The sequence below is a fragment of the Diadema antillarum genome, unplaced genomic scaffold, assembly GCF_040938485.1.
Source record: "Diadema antillarum isolate AM-2024a unplaced genomic scaffold, OU_Dant_1.0 seq00000406_RagTag, whole genome shotgun sequence".
NCBI classification, from domain to species: Eukaryota; Metazoa; Echinodermata; class Echinoidea; order Diadematoida; family Diadematidae; genus Diadema; species Diadema antillarum.
Genome location: NW_027271394.1, coordinates 24,345 through 47,945, shown reverse-complemented (window position 1 = coordinate 47,945; position 23,601 = coordinate 24,345). Strand labels below are relative to the sequence as shown.

Here is a 23,601-nt window from a genome sequence, read left to right as displayed (position 1 = left end):
GGTCTATACATGTAGTTGTATAATGTAATATGTCTCAGACTCTGCGTCTACGCAGTGTTTATGTCCTCACAGTTGAGCAACAGTTTATTAAAGTGGGGGGGGGGGGGGGGGACTTGTTTCAATATGACCTTTGACTAGGACATGGAATTTAGGACTGTTCTGTGCTTAATTGTATACAGCGCCTGGCTCGTGGACATGTCTCAAAGTGTATGTTTGGCTATGAGCTGCACATCAACAGAACTCGGACGAAACTGTCCAGACAATCTTGTCATCACAATGCCCATTTCAACTACCTCTGTTTAGAGTGTATACATGGATTCGACGCAAATAACACTGTCTTACGTAACCATGCAGCAACTGGCAGTTTTTTTTTTAAAGTCTTTCTTTCTTTTTTGAAGGCGACAGTTTCCCCAGCTCAAGGCAGAATTTCTTCTCGTTTATGGCATATAATAATAATAATATATATATATATATATGTGTGTGTGTGTGTGTGTGTGTGTATATATATTTTAGATATATATATCTATATATATAATAATACAGTCATACATAACATATACATATACATGCACATACACATACACATAATACACATACATACATAAAAAAAAATCAATATTACAATTGCCCTTGCATAATGTCTTCTCATGGTTAGTATCAGTATAACAACACTCAGTATTATTGTCGCTGACTATATGGATGCTCTAATAAGTAACGCGTTATTATATTCCCTTGTAAAATGATACCATACACTGCAAAAAGTCCGGTGTTAAATAGTGAACACCAAGCTGGTGTTAAATTTTCGGTGCTCATTTATGGTGTTAAATTAACACCTACGGGTGTCATTTCCAAATTTTAAACTGTTTATTGAAGAGTTTCTTAGTAACTGCACTTCTTGTTGATTTTTAATTTAAACAAGACGATCAAGAATTTTACATTAAAATACTAGATTTTTGAAAAAATGTGAAAATACATTTACACCGAAGTAACACCAGCTGGTGTGGTCCCTTATTGAAGCTGGACGGGTGTTAAACCATTGATATTAACACCAGCAAATATCAAATCAACACCATGTGGTGTCATTTTTGAATTAACACCAGTACAGTGTCAAAATAACACCAGGTACGGTGTCAAATTAACACCACGAAGTGTCAGGTGAACACTTTTCAACACCATCACAGTGCGTTTTTAACACCTGTGGGTGTGGTCCTTTATTGAAGTTTGATCGGTGTTAGATTTAACACCCGTGGTGTTAAATCTAACACCGATGTTTTTACAGTGTACATTGATATGACAGTGACCTCGCGACCAGAATACCCGCTACTTATAAACTTGACAACATAAACATTGTAACTCGTTAAGCATTGTCACGGTGATTTTACTGGAAAACCAACTTGCCCTCCTTATTTTTATGCACTCACACTCATGGTTGACTATACCGATACATTGTATGAATGATAAACAATTTAGCAGCGTAACACATGTATATTTGAAGAGTTTGTTTGCAAAAAAAAAGTCCATTTTTGAAGATTTTGAAGTACGGTCTTTGTCATAAAGTACAAAATAATCCCTTTTAAATGATATATTGCTCACTACATATAAAGGTATATTTTTGAAGTTATGGTCAAAAGAAGCAAAAATTTTCTTATTATTCTCCTTATTTTTCTTGACCTTTAATCGCAAATATCTCCATTTGGCAAATATGGACTTATCGGTTTTTGCAATCAAACTCTTCATTTGCTCAGCTTTATAGTTGAACAGCTACATACATGTACACTTGAGTTCGAGATACCGGCTCACCCTCTATGTACAAACATATACTTCATTTCAAACACTCTAGGAAAATGAGGGTACAATAATACAATGTTATAATGGTTTGCCTCTGTGTGTGTGTGTGTGTGTGTGTGTGCGTACGTGCGTGCGTGTGTGTGAAGGAAGGAGATATATAATGAAGAGGCATCTTCATTATCTATTATTATCTATTATGTTCCCGTTTTGCGAGAATTATGTGTTAAAAAAAGCGGATTTCGTTTACTTGGTTGTAAGTTTGACATTAGTTTGCACAATGTTTGTGTACAATGAAGTTTGTCTTTGTATAATGTTTTGTTTTTGTTTCTGTGAACGTTTCTGTTTCTGTGATATGAAATTGAACGAAATTCGAATAAAGAATCGTCAGAAAAAAAATCCTGTTTAACAAAGAGTCTCTGGATTTCATGAGAGATAGGTTTTATACTTTGGTTCATCTCTTTTTTATGGCAAGAGGAAGCTGGAAGAAAGGATTAAACCAAAATGTCCTTCTTTTCCATCACGTTCCCTCCTACCCACGCACAGAGTCGGGCCTGAGTTGGTAGTAGGGAGCTTTAGATTTTAGACGCGCGGACGTTCAAAGGGAAAAAAATGATCTGAGCGTGCGCAGAAGCGTGTGTCAACTTGACCCGCGCTACTGCGCACGCTCAGATCATTTTTTTTCCCCCTTTGAACGTCCGCGCGTCTAAAATCTAAAGCTCCCTAGTGATCGGTAGTGATGGTGACGCAAGGAAAGAGCATGAAGAAGACGAAGAAGAAAACGAAGAAGAAGAGATGATGAAAATGAGGAGGTGGGAGAAGAAGGAAAGGAGGAGAAGGAGGAGGAACAAAGAGATTTGGTGGAGAGGCAGAAGGAGCAGGTATTATGGCAGTATGACGGGAGGAATTATATTCCTGACAGCGCGAGCCTGTCCTCCTAGCGCCTAGAGGACAACCATGCCGTTGACTTCTTCCTCCAATAGACGGATTCGTGAGTAGATGGCGTCCCAGTTCAGGTATCCGCCCTCCAGATGCCGAGTCTTCTTCCCGTCTTTCTCGTTCTGCACCATCCTGAAGCTGCTTCGGCCGTGCATCACCCGATTGTTGTTAAAGGCTACCACATCGCCTGAGGGAAACAAACCGTTCATAATATAAATGTATAACGCTGAAGCACATTCATGAGACGGGGTAACTGAGTGGTAATAAGGAAGCTAAGGAATGAAAAAAAAAACTGCTTTCACTGTCTTGTAACAGTCAATTCTATCTAAAAAGGAACTGGTTCCTAATGTACAATATGCTGAACGCAAACATAATGATCATTGCAAGGTAGAGCTAACCAAAACATTATAACAGACAGGACTAAATTAATGTCAAGACTGTAGCGGCAATTGTCATAGAAATCCAGCTTTGAACTTGCCATTGTCTGAAGCGACAAAAGACTGATTCGCTGAAGTTATAGAAAAGTATACCGGTATAGTAAAATAAGAAAAACGATGCAGTGTAATAAACACCGTTGACCATGGCTGAGTGGAATGCCGGTATTAAAGTGGATGTGAGTGTACCTTCTCGTAGTTTGATTTCGATCATGTTCTCCTTGGAGACGATTTTACTCTCGAATAGTTTCAGGCTGCGGTAGAACTGCTTCACGTCCTCAACAGGACAGTTGATGTACGGCGCCCTCACGCCGTTGTTGAAGCTCAGGTATTTGAACTCCCCTCTTTCATCCAGTCTACACATGGTGTGGAAAGAGGAGGGGGGATGTAGAAAGTTATACATACTTACAGATACAATAATATTCGTCGACTTTTATTCTTTCCATTCAGCCTTACACATGCACTTTTTCTTTTTAGGATGCATCTGTTACATGTACATGTATTTAGAAAGCAGAAAATACCTCCGCTAGTTTAATGAGTCTGTCTAGTTTGCCAATTATCTCTAACGCCAAGAAAAACTAATCTTAGCATTATCAAACTTCACTGGCAGTCATTCAATTCAGCTTAAGTGAAATCATCTGATATCGACTGAATTCAACTGAGCTCACTTACAATTCAAAAAACCGCTCTATAGCTAGCAAAACCTCAACGAGCATAAATTAACCACAAACTGAACTCAACAAGAACTCGTGAGAAGGAGAGCCTCACTCACAGTATAACAGGCTTAGCGAACTGATAGTGGTACGGGATGAAGTCGACCCCTCTCAGCCGGAAGTCGACCTTCAGGGTCGTGAGAGTGTGATACACATCCGGGTCAGAGAGCTTGAGGTCATTAGCAACTTTCATGGCATCCGCGTATTGGCTCTCTCCGCCTATTGTTTCGACTTGCTTGATGCAGTGCAGCATCTGGACCTACGTTGGTAGCAATAGATGAAGAATATTTAAAGAATCAAACTGGTGGCATCTATGCTTTAAAATTACTGCAAGTAGGGCCTACATTCATACAGAATTTTAGGATTTTCACCTGGCCTTTGATGCTTGACCTTTGACCCACGCACCCTAAAATTCTAATGGGAATCATTGTAAGGCAGCACATGCATATATGCGCATTATGCTCAGTTTCATGGAGATAACAAGTCATTTCCGAGATATGGGGGAAAAAGTGATATTTTGGAATTTTCATTTGACCTTTGAACCTTGACCCCAAGGCCCAAAACTTTGCTGTAAAGAATCTCTACCTGGTAATACTAACATGTATACATTTAAAGTTTCATGAAAATTCCTTTAAGCATTGCAAACATATGGGAGAAATGGTGAAATTTTAAGAATTTGCTTTGACCTTTAACCTTGATCATCTGCACCCAAAAGTTAATAGGCACAGCTTCTTCCACTCATACATAGGCCTATATAATAAACTATGATAGATTTCATTTCGATACCTCAAACAATCTTAAGGGCTTTTTACACTTGTGTTTCTTAACCCCGGACTTTCTCTGACCCAGGACTATCGTTAGTCCCGTACCAATTTTTTCAGCTTTTTACAGTCGCCAATTAGTCCCGTACTATCTCTTGTCCGGGGCTAAGGAGAAAACTGACCTTTTTACACTCGTATTTCTTAGCCCCGGACTTTCCAAACCACATGAATATTCATAATTACGCTGTGTACTGTACACGTACACGCACGCACCGGCAGCACTTGATTACCTCGTTTCTGATTGGTCAGTGAGGGTCGGACTTCGTCTCCGTCGCTTAGCCCAGGATTATTTTTTCGTTCTGTTTACACTCACTTGCTTGGCACCGCAATTGCGGTGCCAGCACCGCAATTGCGGTGCTAACCCCTGCTATTTTGCAGGGCCAGATAGTACCGTACTATCGGTGGGGCTAGCCCACTTTGGCAAAAACGAGTGTAAACAGAAAGTGGGCTAAGGATAGTCCCGTACCAACGGTGGGGCTAAGCCCCCCCCCCCCCCCCCTTAGCCCCACCGTTGGTCCGGGGCTAAGCAAAATTTTACAAGTGTAAAAAGCCCTTTTGAGCTATGCTGACCTCAAAATCGATTACAGAGGGAAGGGCGAAGGGAAGGACAGATGGAGGGAGGGACAACACGGTATTCGAAAGCATAATACCTAAGGTGAAACTTCGTGGCGGTGGCCTAAAATGTCAAGATCTACATACTGTTCCATCTCATATAGGACATTCCCGTTGTAACGAACGCGTAATTTATAACGAAATTCTGTTCACAGCGAATTAAGAAAAAAAAAAGACCATAGCATTACCGCTCAATATATGTATGTATTTATATTTATACACACACACACACACACACACACACACACATATATATATATATATATATATATATATATGTACATATGAAGAGTTTGTTTGCAAAAACCGATAAGTCCATTTTTGAAGATTTTGAAGTACGGTCTCTGTCATAAAGTACAAAATAATACATTTTAAGTGATATACTGGTCACTACATATAAACGTACATTTTTGAAGTTATGGTCAAAAGAAGCAAAAATTTTCTTATTATTCTCTTTATTTTTCTTGACCTTTAATCGCAAATATCTCCATTTGGCAAATATGGACTTATCGTTTTTTTGCAAATAAACTCTTCATATAATATATATACACACATAATATATTTTATGGTTTATTGTTCGGATATGTCAATATAACGAAAGAACCGGTCCCGAGGATTTCGTTGTAACGGGTGTCTACTGTAATTTAGCCCATGCACCCTCTTTCTCTTCTGTCGCTCTGCCTTTCAAGATCATCTTGATAGGGTTACCATTGGTTTAACTGATGCGTAATCAAATTCTCATTATGGTTATCAATATGACAACATCATAAGATATAAACAGGGGTGTTCAATGACATTTGATCGCGACGCTTTGCCCGCGCATGCGTTTTAAAAGCATTGTTTAATGTCAAAGTCATACACCCAACTGCCAAAGTCTAAGTGACTTTCAAAATGGGTCGTAAGAATACAACAAAACACGTTTACTCACAAGGGCACTACAGTACCAACACACGGGAAGATAACAAGTAAGTGATTAAGCAGGAACATTCGGGAAGCAGTAGATTACGTTCATCGTATGATAGTGTGATCAACGGTTATGTACACTCACTAAAAAAAGAATAAATAAATGAATAGATAAATAAATGAAATGTATAGGAGGAGACAAGCTGCGTATCTCCACCAAGCTGAATTGTCCCGCAGGTTAAATCTGTAATCACCATTGGTCACTTGTTTTTCTGTAAAGCCAATATAAATTTGACGTCATGGATCTATAGAGGTTAAGTACACATAAATAACATTTTATAGGAAGGACAATCAAAAAATGGAAAAGCGCCGTACGGACAGAAAAGAAGGGTATACGCCCTATCACCCGTGTAAAAGAAACCCAAGGCCCATATTTAAAGGAAATTCGTGGTTTAATGCTTCGATTTACATGCACTACTATAACACATGGAGAAAACAAGAACTCACGCAAACGCATCCATCCACATACACTAACATATTTGTATTTACATAGACAAAAACACGCAACACACACACACACACACACACAAACAAACAAACAAATACACATTATACGCAAATTCTGTACCACACTTACGGAGGGAGGGTAATCATACATCGGAAGATCGACATGGAGCCCCAGTGCCTTCGTTGTGTAGGCCAGGTTGCTTGACGATGCGATTGCTTCTACCTGAAACGTACGTCTAATAGCGAAATCACACAGAAAAAAAAAACAACCAATACAGCAACAATAAAAACAAAACATATCAGCAAAGCCCTGTTTCTAATAAAGATTTGTGGTTGAAAATACTATGTAATGTAAATGCGTTTTGGCTACTTGTGTTCATTCATGATTCCCTCAACATTGCTCGTATTGACCAATTATTTAAGCACATGCATTATAATATATTTTACAATTATTTATTTCTACTATTTTTTTTCAGATAATATTGGGTACACCCACAACAAATTTGACAATGTTATTTCAACTATTTTTCTTCCGATTATTTGGTACATCCACAACAATTTTTACAATTTTTTCTTTATCAGATTATTGGGTTCACTCACAGAAAAAAAAAAAAATCTTCCAACCCAAATTTCTACCAGTGACATCATCTGCAAATCCTTCCTAAAACACTAGTACAATGAACTTAGGTCATTATAATTCGCCTTTCCCTAAGGGAACATAACTTGAATAATTTTTCCCTGCAATTCATCCTTTGTTGATCATAATTAGTAACAAGGATTAAAGGTCTGGAAGGCCGGCTTTTTCATTAAATACTGTTTATTTCTTTTTTTGTGGGCATGTCCAAGTATAGCCTAACGAAAAATATTAAAGGTACTATAGTAGGCCTATACAAAATGTATGATTCATTACATACAGAATGATAATCATTTTGGTCGTCTTATAATATGACCTAAGGTATGATAAATGCATCAATGCAATCAATACAAGCCGACATGTCGGCCTATTTGGACTGCATAATATATAGTTTCTTTTTTTTATCATATTTTTGTCAGTACGTGTATATAAACATAATCTGGCTCAATCAGGCATGACCCAAAAGGTGCTCATAGCACGGTATCCAATTAAGACACTACTACACCATTACGGACATAATTTAACTTATCACTACACACACGATACAAAACAATATGCTTTTATGAATTCCATTCATATGAAACATTTAAATCATTACAAGAAAATTATGAATTGCACATTTGAAGCAGGAATGAACACTATGGAGCGAGAGATACAATCAGATTACTTACACAAAAACATAACATCAACAAAATGCAAGTCAGACCCAATTGAGATTATTCCTTTTGAATTGTTGAAGTGATAAGAATATATAAGCAGATGATCGGCAACGATTTTAATAGCATTATTGTGTCAAAGGAGTATTGGCACAATCTACTCTTGTTTACATATTTAATCTGAGATAAGAAAGTTGGGAGGGTATGGGGCCCCGTTTTACACGTCGATAGTGTTCGCTCTATCTATACAGACTTCATCGGACAATACAATTAACAGAATATAAAGGACGTTTAATAGGGATCAAAGAGCCCGCTTTGGTGGCATATATCAGAAAGATAACATCGCTATATTGTGTCCTAATTAGTAATAAATGGTCTGATACCTATTGAAACTGTTTAATTTATATCTAAACTCAAATTAAATGGGCACCCTCCATGGACATGGTGCCATGGCTTCGGCAATGGCTTTGATTGCCTTTAGAAACCTAATTCGCAGTAAAAATTAAAAAAAAAAATCAACCAATCAATCAAGAAAAAGATGGCCTCACATCCGATACGAGATGACATTGCAGATTATTGCGGTAGAGAGAAATATAAGTATGATATGCTTGTGCTGAGTTGTGCAGAGTACAATCTGCGTATGAGTGTTCCAGATGAATTGAGTATACAATCGCGTGAACACCGACAAAAAAAGAACACCATAGGATATATTCTGTACAATGTGGATGGGGTATTATTGTGCATTATTGTAAAAGATATGTGCTGAGATCAACAGCCTCTTTACAAAAAAAAAGAAGAAGAATAAGTAGATAAAAAAGAATAACCGAGAGCCACGCACAAATTGTTCTCCCTTTAAAGGCATAATTTATCATTTGCAGATGAAACGAAAACCCAGCATTGATGCTTCCAAATAGTTCTAAAACGTGAGTTACAGGGGTAGAATCAACCAATGTAACAATTTGAACAAGTATAACCGATGTTAAGTATTGTTAAATATACAAAATGTGAACAATAGTTATAATAAAAATGTTTCCAGATTAAACCGTCTATTTATAAAGTAATGTTTTAATGGGAAAAATTGTGATATCTCCTTATATTTTAGGCTTTATTGCAAAGATGTTATATAGGATGTTTTGTGATACAACTGACCTACACATATGCATCAAAAGTGATATCTTGAACTGTTTTTTTAAAATCAGTGCTCCCAAAGGTAAGTAAGACTTTTCAGTATGTCAACTATGACTCTTCTTTAAAGGGATGGTATAGTAATGGTTGAGGAAAGGATTGGGCTTTTAACTTTTTTTGTAAGATACCAAGAAACCATTTATGAAATAGCACAGAGCATACCATTCTAAGAGAAATTCAAAGTTTTGGAATGGCTGAGACATCCAAAAACAAAGTAAATCAAAGCGATCGTAATAAAAGATGGGTCCCACCTTTTATTAGGATTGCTCTGTTGTGGATGTCTCAACCATTTCAAAACCAATTTTCGTCAAATAAACGTTGAATTCCTCTAAGAGTTACATGCTCTTTCACATTTTAAAAGAGGTTTCTCATTATCTCACCCAAAAATGTTAGATCCCCTGAGTAGGGTCTTTACCACATCTCACCGATCCCTTTAATGCTCTCTTTTATTAAATACGCACGCAAAGCGTCCACGGTTTGCCTCGCCTCCGCACCTCCTTGGCTGTACGCCAATTGCAACTACTATAGTACTCAGCAGAGCGACAAGTTAAAGGGAAGACACTAAAATGGTTTGAGTTGAGGTAGGGGATTCAGATTTTGCTTTTTTGTTGTTGGATTATTAAAGAGCATACAATAATTTAAAAGGAATTTAAAGTTTACTTGATAAAAATCGGTTTTAAAATGGGCGAGATATCCCAAAAAAGTAGGCCTGAAATTTAGTCCACCTTTTGAAAGATTGGTCCCATTTTTTATCATGACCTCATTGTTTTTGAATATCTTGGCCTTTTCAATACTAATTTCATTAAATAGATTTTGAATTCCTCCTAGAATTGTACCCTCTTTCACATTACATAAAAGGATACCTCATTACCCCCCCCCCCCCCCAAAAAAAAAAAAAAAGGTTGGAAAGTTGAAGCCCCATCTCAAGAAAAACTATGTCAACCCAAAGTCCCTGTACAGCTTATGGATACCTTACTGGTGTTTCAAGGCTGACCAGGCCGAAAAAAACCAAGAATCCCCGAAACGAAATGTGAATAGATTTATCTCTGTGATCTCTCTGATCATAGACACAATCCCATTGTTGCATAATATCGATTGAAGTCGTGGTTTTCGAAATTATCCCGGCTTTTGGCAATGGGCAGAGAATGAATTGAGCCGCCCATAAATCCCAACGCGACCTACCGAGTCTTTAAAGGACAAGTCCACCTTTATAGAGTGGATCGAGTGAATGCAGCATTATTGGTATAACACATCAGTCAGAGTTTGAGGAAAATTGGTCAATCAGTTTAAAAGTTATGATTTTTTTTTAAGTTTCTGCTTAGTCACTGCTTGATGAGAAGACTACTGCAGTGTGTGATGTCACAATATTGCTGCTTTCACTCAATCCACATGTATATGAAGGTGGACTTGTCCTTTAATCTGTACACCACAGATTCTGTAATGAGATTGCATGGGGAGTTCATGTAAGCATGCATGGTAAAATCGTCAAATTCTTGCTGCTTCATAGTTGTAGCTAGATTTAACTATATTCATTTAACCTTAATATGTTATGCATAATACATAGGAGAGTGTATGATTAAATTCATCGTACTTGTATCTTGAAACTCGAAATTTTCGACAATAGTACATTCACATGTCAAAATGTAGCGCCTATAGGTTTTCAAAAGGGAGGAATTAGTTACAGGAAATTTTTTTTTTTTTTTTTTCTGGCACTTTTTTTCAGTTTATCGGTTTGTTGTTGTTTTTTTCATGTGTTGAAAAACAACGAGGGAAGTTACGGGAAGTAAAAAAAAAAACAAACAAACAATCATTTCTAGCCGGTTTTTGTTTGTTTGTTTGTTTGTTTGTTTGTTTGTTGTGGTTGTTGTTGTTGTCACTTCCGTGTGTTACCAAAAAAAAAAAAAACGAAAACAAACGTACATAATGTAAGCACAGGGATAGCCGCTTGCCTATGATCAGATGGCAACATAATCATCGTACGTTATCGGAATGCATGCAAAGATCGAAGGTGACTGGGTATCGTGTCAGAATCTTTTATCTGGCGGCCAATCGAGTGCCACGTATACTTTAAGCACTACTAATCGAGGGTACAGAGGGGAGCTATCTGCGGTTTTTCACCCCTGGAGCACTGTCAAGGTCGAGTCAGTCACAGAGTTTGTTATGCATGTTCGGTGACAATCAGATCCGCATATTTCAAAACAGACAATGCTTCGCTTTGGCATTGGGATAAATTTAGAAAAGAAAGAACAAATAAAAAGCTTTCGTCCGTGGAAAGACTGATGTACCTGTATGATCATGGTAAACTCTTGAAGAAAACTTCGTCACCCGTAGCCCGTAGAGATCATATTGAACGAAAACCTGTATGACTTCGGGATTGTTCTGTTTTTTAAGGGATTAGAATTGTTTCTCGTTTCTGATACGAAAATGAATTTAGAAGAACCTTCAAATCTGACTGGTAAAGATCAAGTCAGCTTTATATAATTTACCACCATTAAGTGGGGTTGGAAAAAGTAAAGAACTTGCAGATTCTTGGATCGTAGTGGGAAAAAATTGGATATTAATTTGACATTTACCACAAAACAATGAATCTTTGGTTTATCTCAGGGACTTTGTGTAATGTTTACATACCATTTTGATGCAGAAGCTGGTCCCTGAGGCCTTCACTTTTTTCCTTCCTTTCACCTTCTAGCAAGTTCAGGGTTAAGGGGGACACCCTTGATATAAAGAAGTCTTAAAGATGAAATCCAGTCCAAAATAAGTTAGTCTGATTTAAAAAAATATATATATTTTTTTTTACGAGTTCAGCGGTAAAAAGTTGACTGCAATCGTATGTATGATAAGGAAGTGCACCAGGTATTTTTGCCTTTCATTTTTGTTTCTCTTTGTTTTGGTCCTACGTTGCATCCGTGCTCCTCATCTTTACACTCTGTTCAGAATTAGGGACCTACGCTTAACAAGCTCGCTTTCAAGTAGGTTCCGTCATATTTCTTTAGCGTTATACATAGAAACAAACGTACGATGATTGACCACTATATGTTTTATATTCTTACATTAATTTACTGTACATCCAAGCCAGATATGATGATTCACTGTTTTTATTATATTTGATGTACATTCCTTCATTGAGAAGTATGAAAATAGATTGAATTAAATTGAATTGAATTGAAGTTATGAAATTTTGAATTTTTGATAATTTCTCCAAAACAGCTCTTGTACAGTGGGTATGAATACGCAAATGAGTGAGCTAACCATGTCATACCGTCACAATTTTGCATTGCTCGTGTACAGAAAATGACGCAAATTCATTGTTTCTGTCATTGACATCTGTAACATGACGTTTTTGCTGGTTGAATAACTTCACAATAGTGATCAGTATATGAGGATTCGAGCCTCGGGCCTCAGACGAGCAGCCATGTTGGCTTTATCTTCCTTTTGCTATAATGTATGCAGGTGTTTGCATGACTGCCGCACGGCTGCATGGCTGTCAACCAACGGCGTAGCCAGGATTTCATCTTAGGGGGGGGGGTTAGTCTGCGAGGGAGCGAAGCGACCGAGCCCGAGCGAGCGGAGCGAGCGAGGGGGGGGGGGGGTGTGGGAGGGGGGTGTCCCCCCTCCCACGGTAAGAACTTTTTGCATTTTGATGTTGTAAATGGTGTAATTTGATGCATGTTTTTGCGCGTTTTATCGACGTGAAACAGTCCCACTTGTTTATGGTAGTGTAGTTTATTTTGATGTAGATTATTATTAAACAATTTGCCTATAAAAGGGTATAATTTAGATACACTTCTTGTATTAATTCTTTTCACTGAATATCATGAACGCGACTGAACCCGAGCGAGCGGAGCGAGCGAGGGGGGGGGGGGGAGGGTGTGGGAGGGGGATGTCCCCCTCCCACGGTAAGAACTTTTTGCATTTTGATGTTGTAAATGGTGCAATTTGATGCATGTTTTTGCGCGTTTTATCGACGTGAAACAGTCCCACTTGTTTATGGTAGCAGTTTATTTTGATGTAGATTATTATTGAACAATTTGCCTATAAAAAGGTATAATTTAGATACACTTCTTGTATTAATTCTTTTCACTGAATATCATGAACGCGACTGAACCCGAGCGAGTGGAGCGATCGAGGGGGTATAGGGGAGGGTGTGGGAGGGGGGTGTCCCCCCTCCCACGGTAAGAACTTTTTGCATTTTGATGTTGCAAATGGTGCAATTTGATGCATGTTTTTGCGCGTTTTATCGACGTGAAACAGTCCCACTTGTTTATGGTAGTGTAGTTTATTTTGATGTAGATTATTATTAAACAATTTGCCTATAAAAGGGTATAATTTAGATACACTTCTTGTATTAATTCTGTTTACTGAATATCATGAACGCGACTGAACCCGAGCGAGCGGAGCGAGCGAGGGGGGGGGGGGAGGGTGTGGGAGGGGGATGATGCATGTTTTTGCGTATTTTAACGAGTTGAAACAGTCCCACTTGTTTAAGGTTGCAGTATATTTTAGTGTAGATTATTATTGAACAATTTACCTATAAAATGGTATAATTTAAATACACTAGTCTTCTTGTATTAATTCTTACACTGAATATCATGAACGCTGTCTGTTCAGCAATCAAACAGAAAATGCATGCACACGAGGGTGTAGATAAGGGGCATATCCCCTCCCACACGAAGGTGATTTTTGCGTTTTCAGACCTGAAATTCAGCGATCTGGTGCAAATTTTTGGTGCAATACTTTTTCATCGAAGTGTTAAAATCACGGAATTTAGCTCTTATTCCGAATGTGCACCATCTGTGTGTATGTATAAAGTCTAGTGAGGTAGAGCTTAGGGGAAGGGGGATTCCCCCTCCCGCTCGTGGAGCTTTTGCGTTTTTAGAATTGAAATAAAGCGATCTGGGTATAGCCACAGTCTACTTCTATGCATGGCGGGGGGGGGGGGGGGGACGATCAGGGAGAAGGCGTGGGCGAGTGTTATCTCAACCCTTCCCTTCCAATGGAGCTTTTGCCTTTTTAAGGTTGAAATTGAGATATCTCGTATACGCATATTTGATGGAATCAACATTTGGGAAATCAGCAAAAAAAAAAAAAAAAAAAACTGATGGGGGGGGGGCTGAGGGAGGAAAGGGTCGATTAAAAGGGGAAATTCCCCTTATACATGAGGGAACCTTGAGTTTTCGCAATATAAGTGATAAGTCTTGTGCACTCAGAATTATTCATAATTTTTTTGTAAATCTAAAAAGTGTACTTAGCTAGGGAAAGAGGCACAGAGGGGGAGGGTTTGGGAGGGGGATACCCCCTGCCAAGCACGAGAGATTTTGCATATTTTGAATTGAAATTCAACGATCTGGTGCACACTTTGAGTGAAATATTAAAAAAAAAATATCTTATTTGATGAAAGGTTGCAAAGGAGACCCGCTTCATGTGCATGCATACAGTATACACGCATTTTTTTTCCGCCCTCCCAAATCCCCGGTCCAAATCTTAGGGGGGGGGGGGGGCGACCGCCCCCATCGCCCCCCCCCGGCTACGCCAGTGCTGTCAACCATGTCAGAAAGGCGCACAAATCATGATGATAATAATATACGAATATTCCTATATACCAGGAAGCGCTTACTGTATGACAAACGTAAGATACGTTCAACTGTAAATTTCATTTGAGAGCCCAATTTGATAATCCATTTCACATGTGGACATTGGTAGAAATTACCTTTCTTTTTTTTCTCAGTTGGTTAGGGACTTCCCTCGTTTTCAAAGCGGCAAATGCATAAACTTGCCCGATGTCAGTGGACTATGGTCTGTCAGTACACTTCAGTAGGCATCCTTTCCATTGCTTCAGGTATCTGTGTGCGTGTGCGTGTGTGTGTGTGTGTGTACAATTAAAAATTTTGTAAAGTGCGTAATCTGTACCAAAAAAAAAACAGTCTGAAATTGTCCGCTGTATACATGAAATATAAAATTTATTGTTACTCCAAACGCCCATTATTCTTTGTGCTTGGTAACAGTAAAACAAAGAAACGAAACACTCACCCATACATGGTGGTGCGGAGGTGTCCCACATGTTTTCCAATTTGCTCAATGACTCCTGTCTCTTTTGGTGCCCCCTGTATGAGCGCCAGGCCAGTGACCACCAGGGTGGTCAGCCAGTCTTTGAACACCTTCGGGTCTTCCATCACCTAGACAATTTGAAGAAGACGAGACTTTCAAGATAATTTTAAGAACTTGATCGCAAAACGGGTAAACGTGCAGATGTCATTTGTAAACACTGAAAGGCGTTATTTACCATTTGCCGAAGAAACAAAAACCCAGCTTTAGTGCTTGAAAATAATCGTAAAATGTGAGTTAGGGATATAGAAGCAACCAATGTAAAGTTAATCAGTACAATCAAAGTATTGTTGAATATACAAAATGTGAACAACAGTAATGATAAATTGCTTCTAGAATAAACTATCTATCTAAGGTTTATTGAGAAAAGTAATGATATCTATTTATATTTTTGGCTTTATTGCGAAATTTTCATACGGTTATCATTTTGTGTAACAACCGGCCTATATACACATGCAGTTTCGCTAATTTTTGAGGAATCAGTTCTTGAACAGTCAATATGAATATGCAAATGGCAAAGTGAGCATGTCATCCCCTTTTAACTTACCATATTATAGTTTGTACACATACAATTTTGAAATTTCCAATTTGTCATTCAAACGCAGTTATGCCCGAGGCTCAAATCCTGATATATCCAACTGATTACTATTCTGAAATTATTCAACCATGAATATAATGTCTCGGACTTTTATAACAGAGACATTGAATTTACGTCATTTGCGCACACGATCAATAAAAAACTGTGAGGTTACATGACATAGGGAGCTCACACAAGTGCACATTCATACCCACTGTACAAGAACTGTTTTGCAGAAATTAGCAAAACTTCAAAATTTCATAACTTCCTCATTTTTCATCCGATTTCAGCAAAATTTTTACCGTAGAATTCGTAAGATTTTTTTTTTAAAATCAGAATAACTTATATTAACTTGGACTTGATTTTCCCTTTAACTAATAGGAACTTAATCGGATTAATAGAAATCTCTAAGAATTTTCTTTTACATATAATCATGATTGCGTGCATTACCTTATCATAGTCAAATCGAGGAATATTGTGCAACATTTCTGCCCCCCACGGCTTTGGTACCAGCTCTTTGACAGGGTCAAACTTGGTCTTCTCAAAGCGCATGCGGTACAGCCAGTTGGCGGGAAAATCACTCGTGCATCCATCAGGCCAACTGACCTACGAATAAAAGTTGCAAGAAAGAATGTCACCTTCTGCAACCTACCTATTAAAATTACTGACTTCCTTTTATCTTTTTCTAGCGCTTGTAAATAAAAGTGTTTTCAGATGTTATCAATTATCACAGATTTGGAGCTTAAACAGCATAGGGATGTTTTTTGTGACGGCTCCTGCAACATCGTGGAAGTCAAATTGTAACAATATACTGTAGTTTGTTTCTAAATGACTGAATAATTTTGTTTGATCACTAACAGTCTTGATCTTCCTTACAAAAATAAGCAAAATCATAGTTATTGTATTTTCGTTTGCATATTCTTGAAAAATGCAGAAATAACTAAAATTGAAAAAGAGATGAAAACTCAAACGGAATATTTCATTATCTTATATATAAGGCCCTACGTTTTTACTCTTTCTAGCGAAATACTAAGATAGATATGAATTAAAACAACAGTAAATATGCATCACCATCCTGCTTCTGAGCCTGGCGGTATAGTCGTTCATATCATTCTAGAAGAACAGGAGTATTTCGATTAATTGATTATGCAACGATATTGATTAGTCTAATCGCCCTATGTAACAAGTTTGCTGCTGAGACGAGCTGGTAAGTAAAAAAAAAAATGCATTCCAGTACAGACATTCTCATTATATCATCCTCACTGCCAATGCCATGAAATGAATATATACCATGGAAACGATCATTTTCACATATCGAAATCCCATGCCTACTTATAAATGCGCTGGTGTATTCATTTATCTTTGAAGTTTTATTAATAAAAGCAAACAGAGTAGCCACGCTCAGAAGCCAGGAACTTGTTTGTTTTCTAAAGCCCCCGTTCCACTATGCCGTTCTCGCTACGATTTGACAATTTTCTCAGATCGGGAAGGATCGGGTAAAACCTGAGCCGATCTGGACACAGTACAATGTTAGAACGCTCTAAGTACGCTGCAGTTACGACTACCAAGTGCTTGCTACGCTCTTACTATATACGATGATCGGGAATTACACATTGCGATCTCTGCCGCTGCCGGTACGCTTTAGAACGATGTAGCTACGCTGTTAGTGCGATGTTGCCGATGTTATTCGATCAATGCACACTGTATATCTACGCTCTGAACGATCTATACGATCTTATCACGCTGTTACCCCGTTCAGAGAGCTGAAAAGTGCCCGATGTGCCCCGATGTACCCCGATTCGACTGTGGGTCAGCAGTCAGTCAACTTATTAGCATGCAGAACCGAAGAAATATACTGTGGACCTCGAAGATTCATTCTTCTTTTTTTACTTTTGATTTTCAAAGTTGTTGTTGCTTCGTTATTCTCACTACTCTTTCTTCATCAGCGAGCCCGTGCTTCTGTGTCTCCAGTGCCCTGGTTATGACCCACCATTTCCCTCTCCTCTCCCCTCCTCCTCCCCCCCCCCCCCCTTGTCCACCTCGGACTTACTACCTTCTTCACTACTACTATATATCTTTCTATCCTCTCATCAATTTTTTCCTTACAAGAGAGCCGCCATGTGTTTGTTAATGTGCGTCCGTATGTGTGCATGTATGTGTGTATAACTCTGTCTGTCCTTTTTTTTTTTTTTTGCTGCCGCTTAGGGAAATTTGTTGTTGTTGTTTTTTGCAATTATATATTTTTCTCTATGAGGGGACTGCATTCTAATACTACAAGCTCTGCTTTTTAGCAGACCCCTCCATTTCCAGCAATATTTTGTATGCATTTACCACAGTGACGTAACTGTTATTTGTATCTCTGTTGATAATTTGCCTGTATCTCTTTTACAATGTTATTCTGTTCATTGCATTGTGGTACTGATTTCATGACGTCTGTGTATATGAGCATTTCTTTGTATTTCTTATTATTTGTTTGTTGGAAGTGAAATAAATCAACTTGAACTTGAACTTGAAGAGCCTCCTCAACTCACGGTTCTTTTGCAGCAATGCATTGTATTAACAAAGACGTGCTGATTTTTCAAAGGATTTTTCTTGATGTCCTTGCTTTTATAGTCCGCCTTCCTCCAGTTGTAGATGATTTCATATTCTTCAAAATTCTGCTATGTCCTCTTCCTCCTCTTTCAGCATCACGTGCAGTCTCTCTTTCTTCGCCTTTTCGGTAGCTGCTTCGCTGCTTTCTTCTCTTCTTTTTCTTCGAAAATTAAAGCTAAAATTACTTCCCGTTCTTGTGCCGATGTTACTACGCTCAGAAAGACCTTGTTACGCTCATCCCGCTGCGTTTACGCCGTCATTACGCTCTCCCCGCTGCGTTTACGCTGTCACTACGCTCTCCCCGCTTGCCATACGATTAAAAATATGTCAATTTTGATCGGGGAGATCGGGAAGAAATTTTGAACCGGTTCAAAATTTCTTCCCGATCTGAAAAACTGCCCGCTCCAACCCCGACCTCCACACGCTGCTGCTACGATGCTTCCGATCCCCGTACGCTTTTGCCGCTCTCTTCCGATCTGCTAGATCGGGACAGATCGGGGTCCAAATCGTGATAGTGGAACGGGGGCTTAAACGAGCCATGTCGCAATACCGAATCCGGCACGCATGGGGTTAAAATCTCCACAGCGCAAAGAGAACACAAGCATAATCAGAACACATTGAAACATTGGAAACGCGATATCATAAACTAAGAGATACGGAGAGAACATCAAGAAATTCTCATGTAATAAGCAAAGCTGAGTTAATCGTGATAACACACACACACACACACACACACACACACAGATTCGCAAGCGCGGAAGATACGACAATTTTATTTCATGACAACCGAATTGTTAAAGTATGACAGAAGGAACACAAACAAGACCAGGTGTACACAATGCATCAGGCAGACTATCAAAATCATTGCTTGATTTATTGACGTATACATTGTATAAATTACTGAGTTTAGATTAGCAAATTGAGTCTTTATATCGCGACAGTGACAAATGAGGAAAGATTGATGAAACTTGGATCGGCCACTGAAAATAGAACTAGCAAAATAGGAACACATTTATACATTTGTATATTACATAATTTTAATGTTATACAGTTTTAGGTGAGCGGAAAAAACAGTGCAATTACTATATTAAAACTATTGTCGTACGTGATATGAGTCTTAGCAGTCATAATTTTCATGATCAACAGCATAAATCCCGATTTTTGTTTTGTTTTGTTTCACTGCGTCTGTAATTAATGTAACTGTGATATTGTCTATAATCCTGGCAGAAAAGGCAACAGAGGGAGTTAAATACCATGGAAACATGCGAGCATAACATACATCATAGATATGAACTTATTCAATTTGCCGCTGTTAATGTGGCCGTGTATACCACCCATGTATGCCTGATCAGTGGTAATTATGTTCTGCAGAACTTGACTATCAATCAACGAGGCAATCAATGGGTATGAATGAATGTTCAGTAAATACATTAAAAGACTGTTTTCTATGGGGGCAGAATATTAGATATGAACAAATTTGGAGTTATAAGAACTTCTGTACGTTGTCAGGTAAAAATTCCCTTCATGTTTCCTTTAAAATAAACGGAATATTGGGTAACAAGAAAAATGTTGGCTTCACCTTTAAAGTCTGGCCGCCATTGGTAAGCGCCTCATTGGTGGGTTGAACATCGACATCGAGGTTAGAAAGCAAGCTCGATCGCTCTTTCGAACTCGCGTGATAACATGCATGACAACGGCAGTTGTCCCGAAGCCAGACGAACGGGTAGCGGCCGGTGTAGCCGTCCGTCCAAGTCAGCTCATACCAATCAGGAGCCTGCTCCACCCGAACGATAGTGTCTCCAGGCTGATTCATGGTAGTACTGCACACTATGTTCTGAGGCTTGACAAGCACAGACAAGTGTTCTGAAGATACGATGGCGATCGAATGACGATCCCTCCAGACCGCAATTTTTCCCTTACGGACAGCCCGTCAAAAAAGAATATTACAACAAACGTTGAATGTACGCCGCAATTTTGCGCTCTTTATTTTTTGTTGTTGTCTTTTTTTTTACCGCACAGAGAGCCAGTAACGTGCGCATAAAGAATGGTATATTACACATACGAGCGCACAGGGGACCCATGCAAACGTTGTATCCGTACAATGCGTTGGAGTAGTCAGTAAATATGTACAACAATTAAAATGCAGCCTATAAGAACTTATATACAGAGACTCCAACTCTCCCGTTTTCGACGGGGGATCTCCCGCCGAAATCCCTCTTTTTTGACAATAATCTCACATTCTCCCGCTTGAGAGTAAATTCTTCTCCCGCCCTGGCTCTGTGTCTCCCGCTTGAAATGATTTCTTACTTAATAATCATTGTATGTTGAAAAAAATAAGCCTTAGATAGCACGAGGGAGCATCTGCAACCCTAGAGCAAGGAACTTCGCGCACATCAAATTGGAGTCTCCCGTTGCTAGGGGTTTCCAGGCGGGAGAATCCCGATCAGAAGGTGCTTGGGGTTGGAGTCTCTGTATATAACGTTTCTCTCTATCAGACACACAAAAACTGTACAGAACCATTGATCTGGCAACTTTTCAAGTTGTGCAACTATCTGTTCAGCCCTATTCGTATAGAGTTACCCATGTATGGTTGTCGCTCTTGATTTCTACAATATCCACTCTGCATAGCGTTAGTTAAAGAGAGAGAGAGAGAGAGAGAGAGAGAGAGAAGGGGGACTATAGAGCGGATTACAGCTTTTCCGGCAAAACCTATTCAGTACAAGCAAGACACTATATGCATCTTCGAAGGTTACACTTTTAACAAGGGATAGTATACAAAATATCGACTGCTGCAGAGGGAGAATGGTAAAACTATTTGCACCGAGGTGATTTCTCAACAGTGCTATGTCCCGAGACGAAGTCGAGGGACATAGCACTGTTGAGAAATCACCGAGGTCAAATAGTTTTACCATGGCCCGAAAGAAAGCAGTCGATATTTGTTTTATATCCCTCTCGAGCATTTTACTAGAGTGATGACGGTTCCCTTTTGGAAAAAATGTGCAGGTTTCCTGAACGATTTGTTGGCCGTAGCAGTGCAGCAGCAGTGCGTGCAGCGCGTAGCGAACGACACCGCTGCGCTGTATACTGTATAGTAGGCCAGCCAAGACGATTTTTTTTACTTTGGACGGCAAAATTTGTTAATGCTAAGTTTTCCAGCTGAAAGTCTTGCAAAAATACTCAAGCTTAGCGGTACGTGCCGGATGTCAAGCGCGTTTTTGCCGAAAAATGTCTTTTTTAGCACAAAATTTGAAAGAATGTAAAAATCACGATTTTTATTTTTTTACCGAAATAAGTAATGGTTGATAAGTACCTTTCAAACTAGAAATGTGTTATCTTCCATTTCAAGTTTAGAACCTGACTAATATGCATTTGAATGTAGAATTTTTACACGCACATATGGCACAATGAAACATAAAAACTTGATTTACTCAAAATTGTACTTTGTAAAATCTACCAATATTTCAAAGTTTTTTAACTTAAACTACCTAAATCAATCTATTCAAAAGTTTTTATTATTTCCGAAATATAATATATATTCTGATATCTTATGCAGCAAAGAAATTACAAGATAAGGCGAAAGATAACTCGTTTTATGTTATCCTAAATGGGACGATGTATTTTTACCGGACGCGCATTTTGAATGAAAAATCGAATGTATAGCGTAAGCCCATATATATTGTACATGGTATAGTGCGTGTAGGTATTTATCTTACATAGTTGGCGAAGTCAATCGGACAGGTTGGATAGCTGACTGCAAAACCCTTTGTGGCACCTTGATATGACTGAAAGGTGCTTCTTCCCCACCCCCCCACCCCCCCACCCCCCCCCCAAAAAAAAATAAAATCAGTAGTGTTGTTACCATGGCAACTGATCATCATTAGGTCACTCCCTGAAATTTTCAAATATTCATAATTGTAAAACGTACGAAAGTGTTGAAACATTTTGTGTTTGTGTGAAAAATGTGTCAATCTAACTAATCTATGTTTAACAATGAAACCTAAGAGTATATAAAAATTGTTTACTATGTTCGGAAATGGTTGTCATGGAAACCGTGATAACAAATCACAATGTTACTGGGAAAAAATTACGATACCAAATCTCCCATCCTGCATACTCACCCCTTCCCCCGAGAATGCTTTGGAATTCGTAATGCTATATAGTTTGCATTCTCAGGCCCTGAAACGGAGCCCTGCAAGGGATAGGCACGAAATCGCTTTTACTTTTGTAATGTTCTAAGGCGAGGTGTTTGCATTTTATTTTGATTTATTCTCCCGCAGAAGACTTATACTAAATGTTTTCTTTTATGAATGGTTGATTGTTGACATGAACGTTGTTTGGAACGCACACTTAGTCGGCGACATAAAAATGTTATTATGTATCCCGGATTTGTGTTGAAAAAGTAAGGCAAACATCACCCTCAAAAGAGAAAATAAGAAGCGAAAAGGAAGTAGAATTGAAATGCGTACAATGCAATAACAGCTTTATTTCCCCTTCCCATCATTAAGTCGGTTATATCATCGAGTCTATATTGCAGATTATATTAATCCTTGGCCAAGTTCTATGTCCTTGGAGCAGACATGTAACAACTTGTTTGTTTGCAATTCGATTTTTTTTTCTATATTATCACAAATTTGTGAAAAAAAAAAATCATTTCAGTTATCACCAACACTCTAAATTCCCAGTCAACCAACAAAACGTACTACACAATGTGCACACGCCCGCAACCACCGTCTCAAACAGCGTTCACGAATGAAATACAGTAAACAGTAAACGAGGCAATTTCTCTTTTTTAAAGCAATGATTTGCCATTAGCGTACATTTACTAGAATAGCAGCACTTGACATCTATGTTGCTGGTTACCAAAATGCTGATTAGAATACCATACACAGTAAGAACATGCTTGAATCCTGCAAAATATATATAATTATTTCTCTTCAACAGTATTTCGTTTTGAAAGGTAAAGAACCTCAGTCTCCATTTGTGGACATCTAAAAACAAACAAAAAAATCCATCTGAAAGCAATCTTCTTAAATGATTAAAAGCTTTAGAAAAGAATGAGTCCTCAGTGAAAATGTCTTTCATGAACAAATCTCTGTGATATACATCAAAAGAGTTTGAAAAACAATACAAATTGCGCTGAC

The 23,601-nt window shown here is 38.5% G+C and overlaps 1 protein-coding gene across 1 annotated transcript; it reads right to left on the bottom strand.

Moving 5' to 3' along the window:
* Nucleotides 1–2,729: 2,729 nt before the first annotated feature.
* On the bottom strand, nt 2,730–20,273 carry LOC139732216 (gamma-butyrobetaine dioxygenase-like). The gene is made up of 7 exons (XM_071643092.1): nt 20,040–20,273; nt 16,319–16,474; nt 15,217–15,362; nt 6,845–6,950; nt 3,931–4,130; nt 3,348–3,514; nt 2,730–2,911 (listed from the first exon to the last, which is right to left on the bottom strand). Exons 1-7 carry the CDS (start codon nt 20,271–20,273, stop codon nt 2,730–2,732), a joined length of 1,191 nt encoding a protein of 396 aa, XP_071499193.1.
* Nucleotides 20,274–23,601: the final 3,328 nt, after the last annotated feature.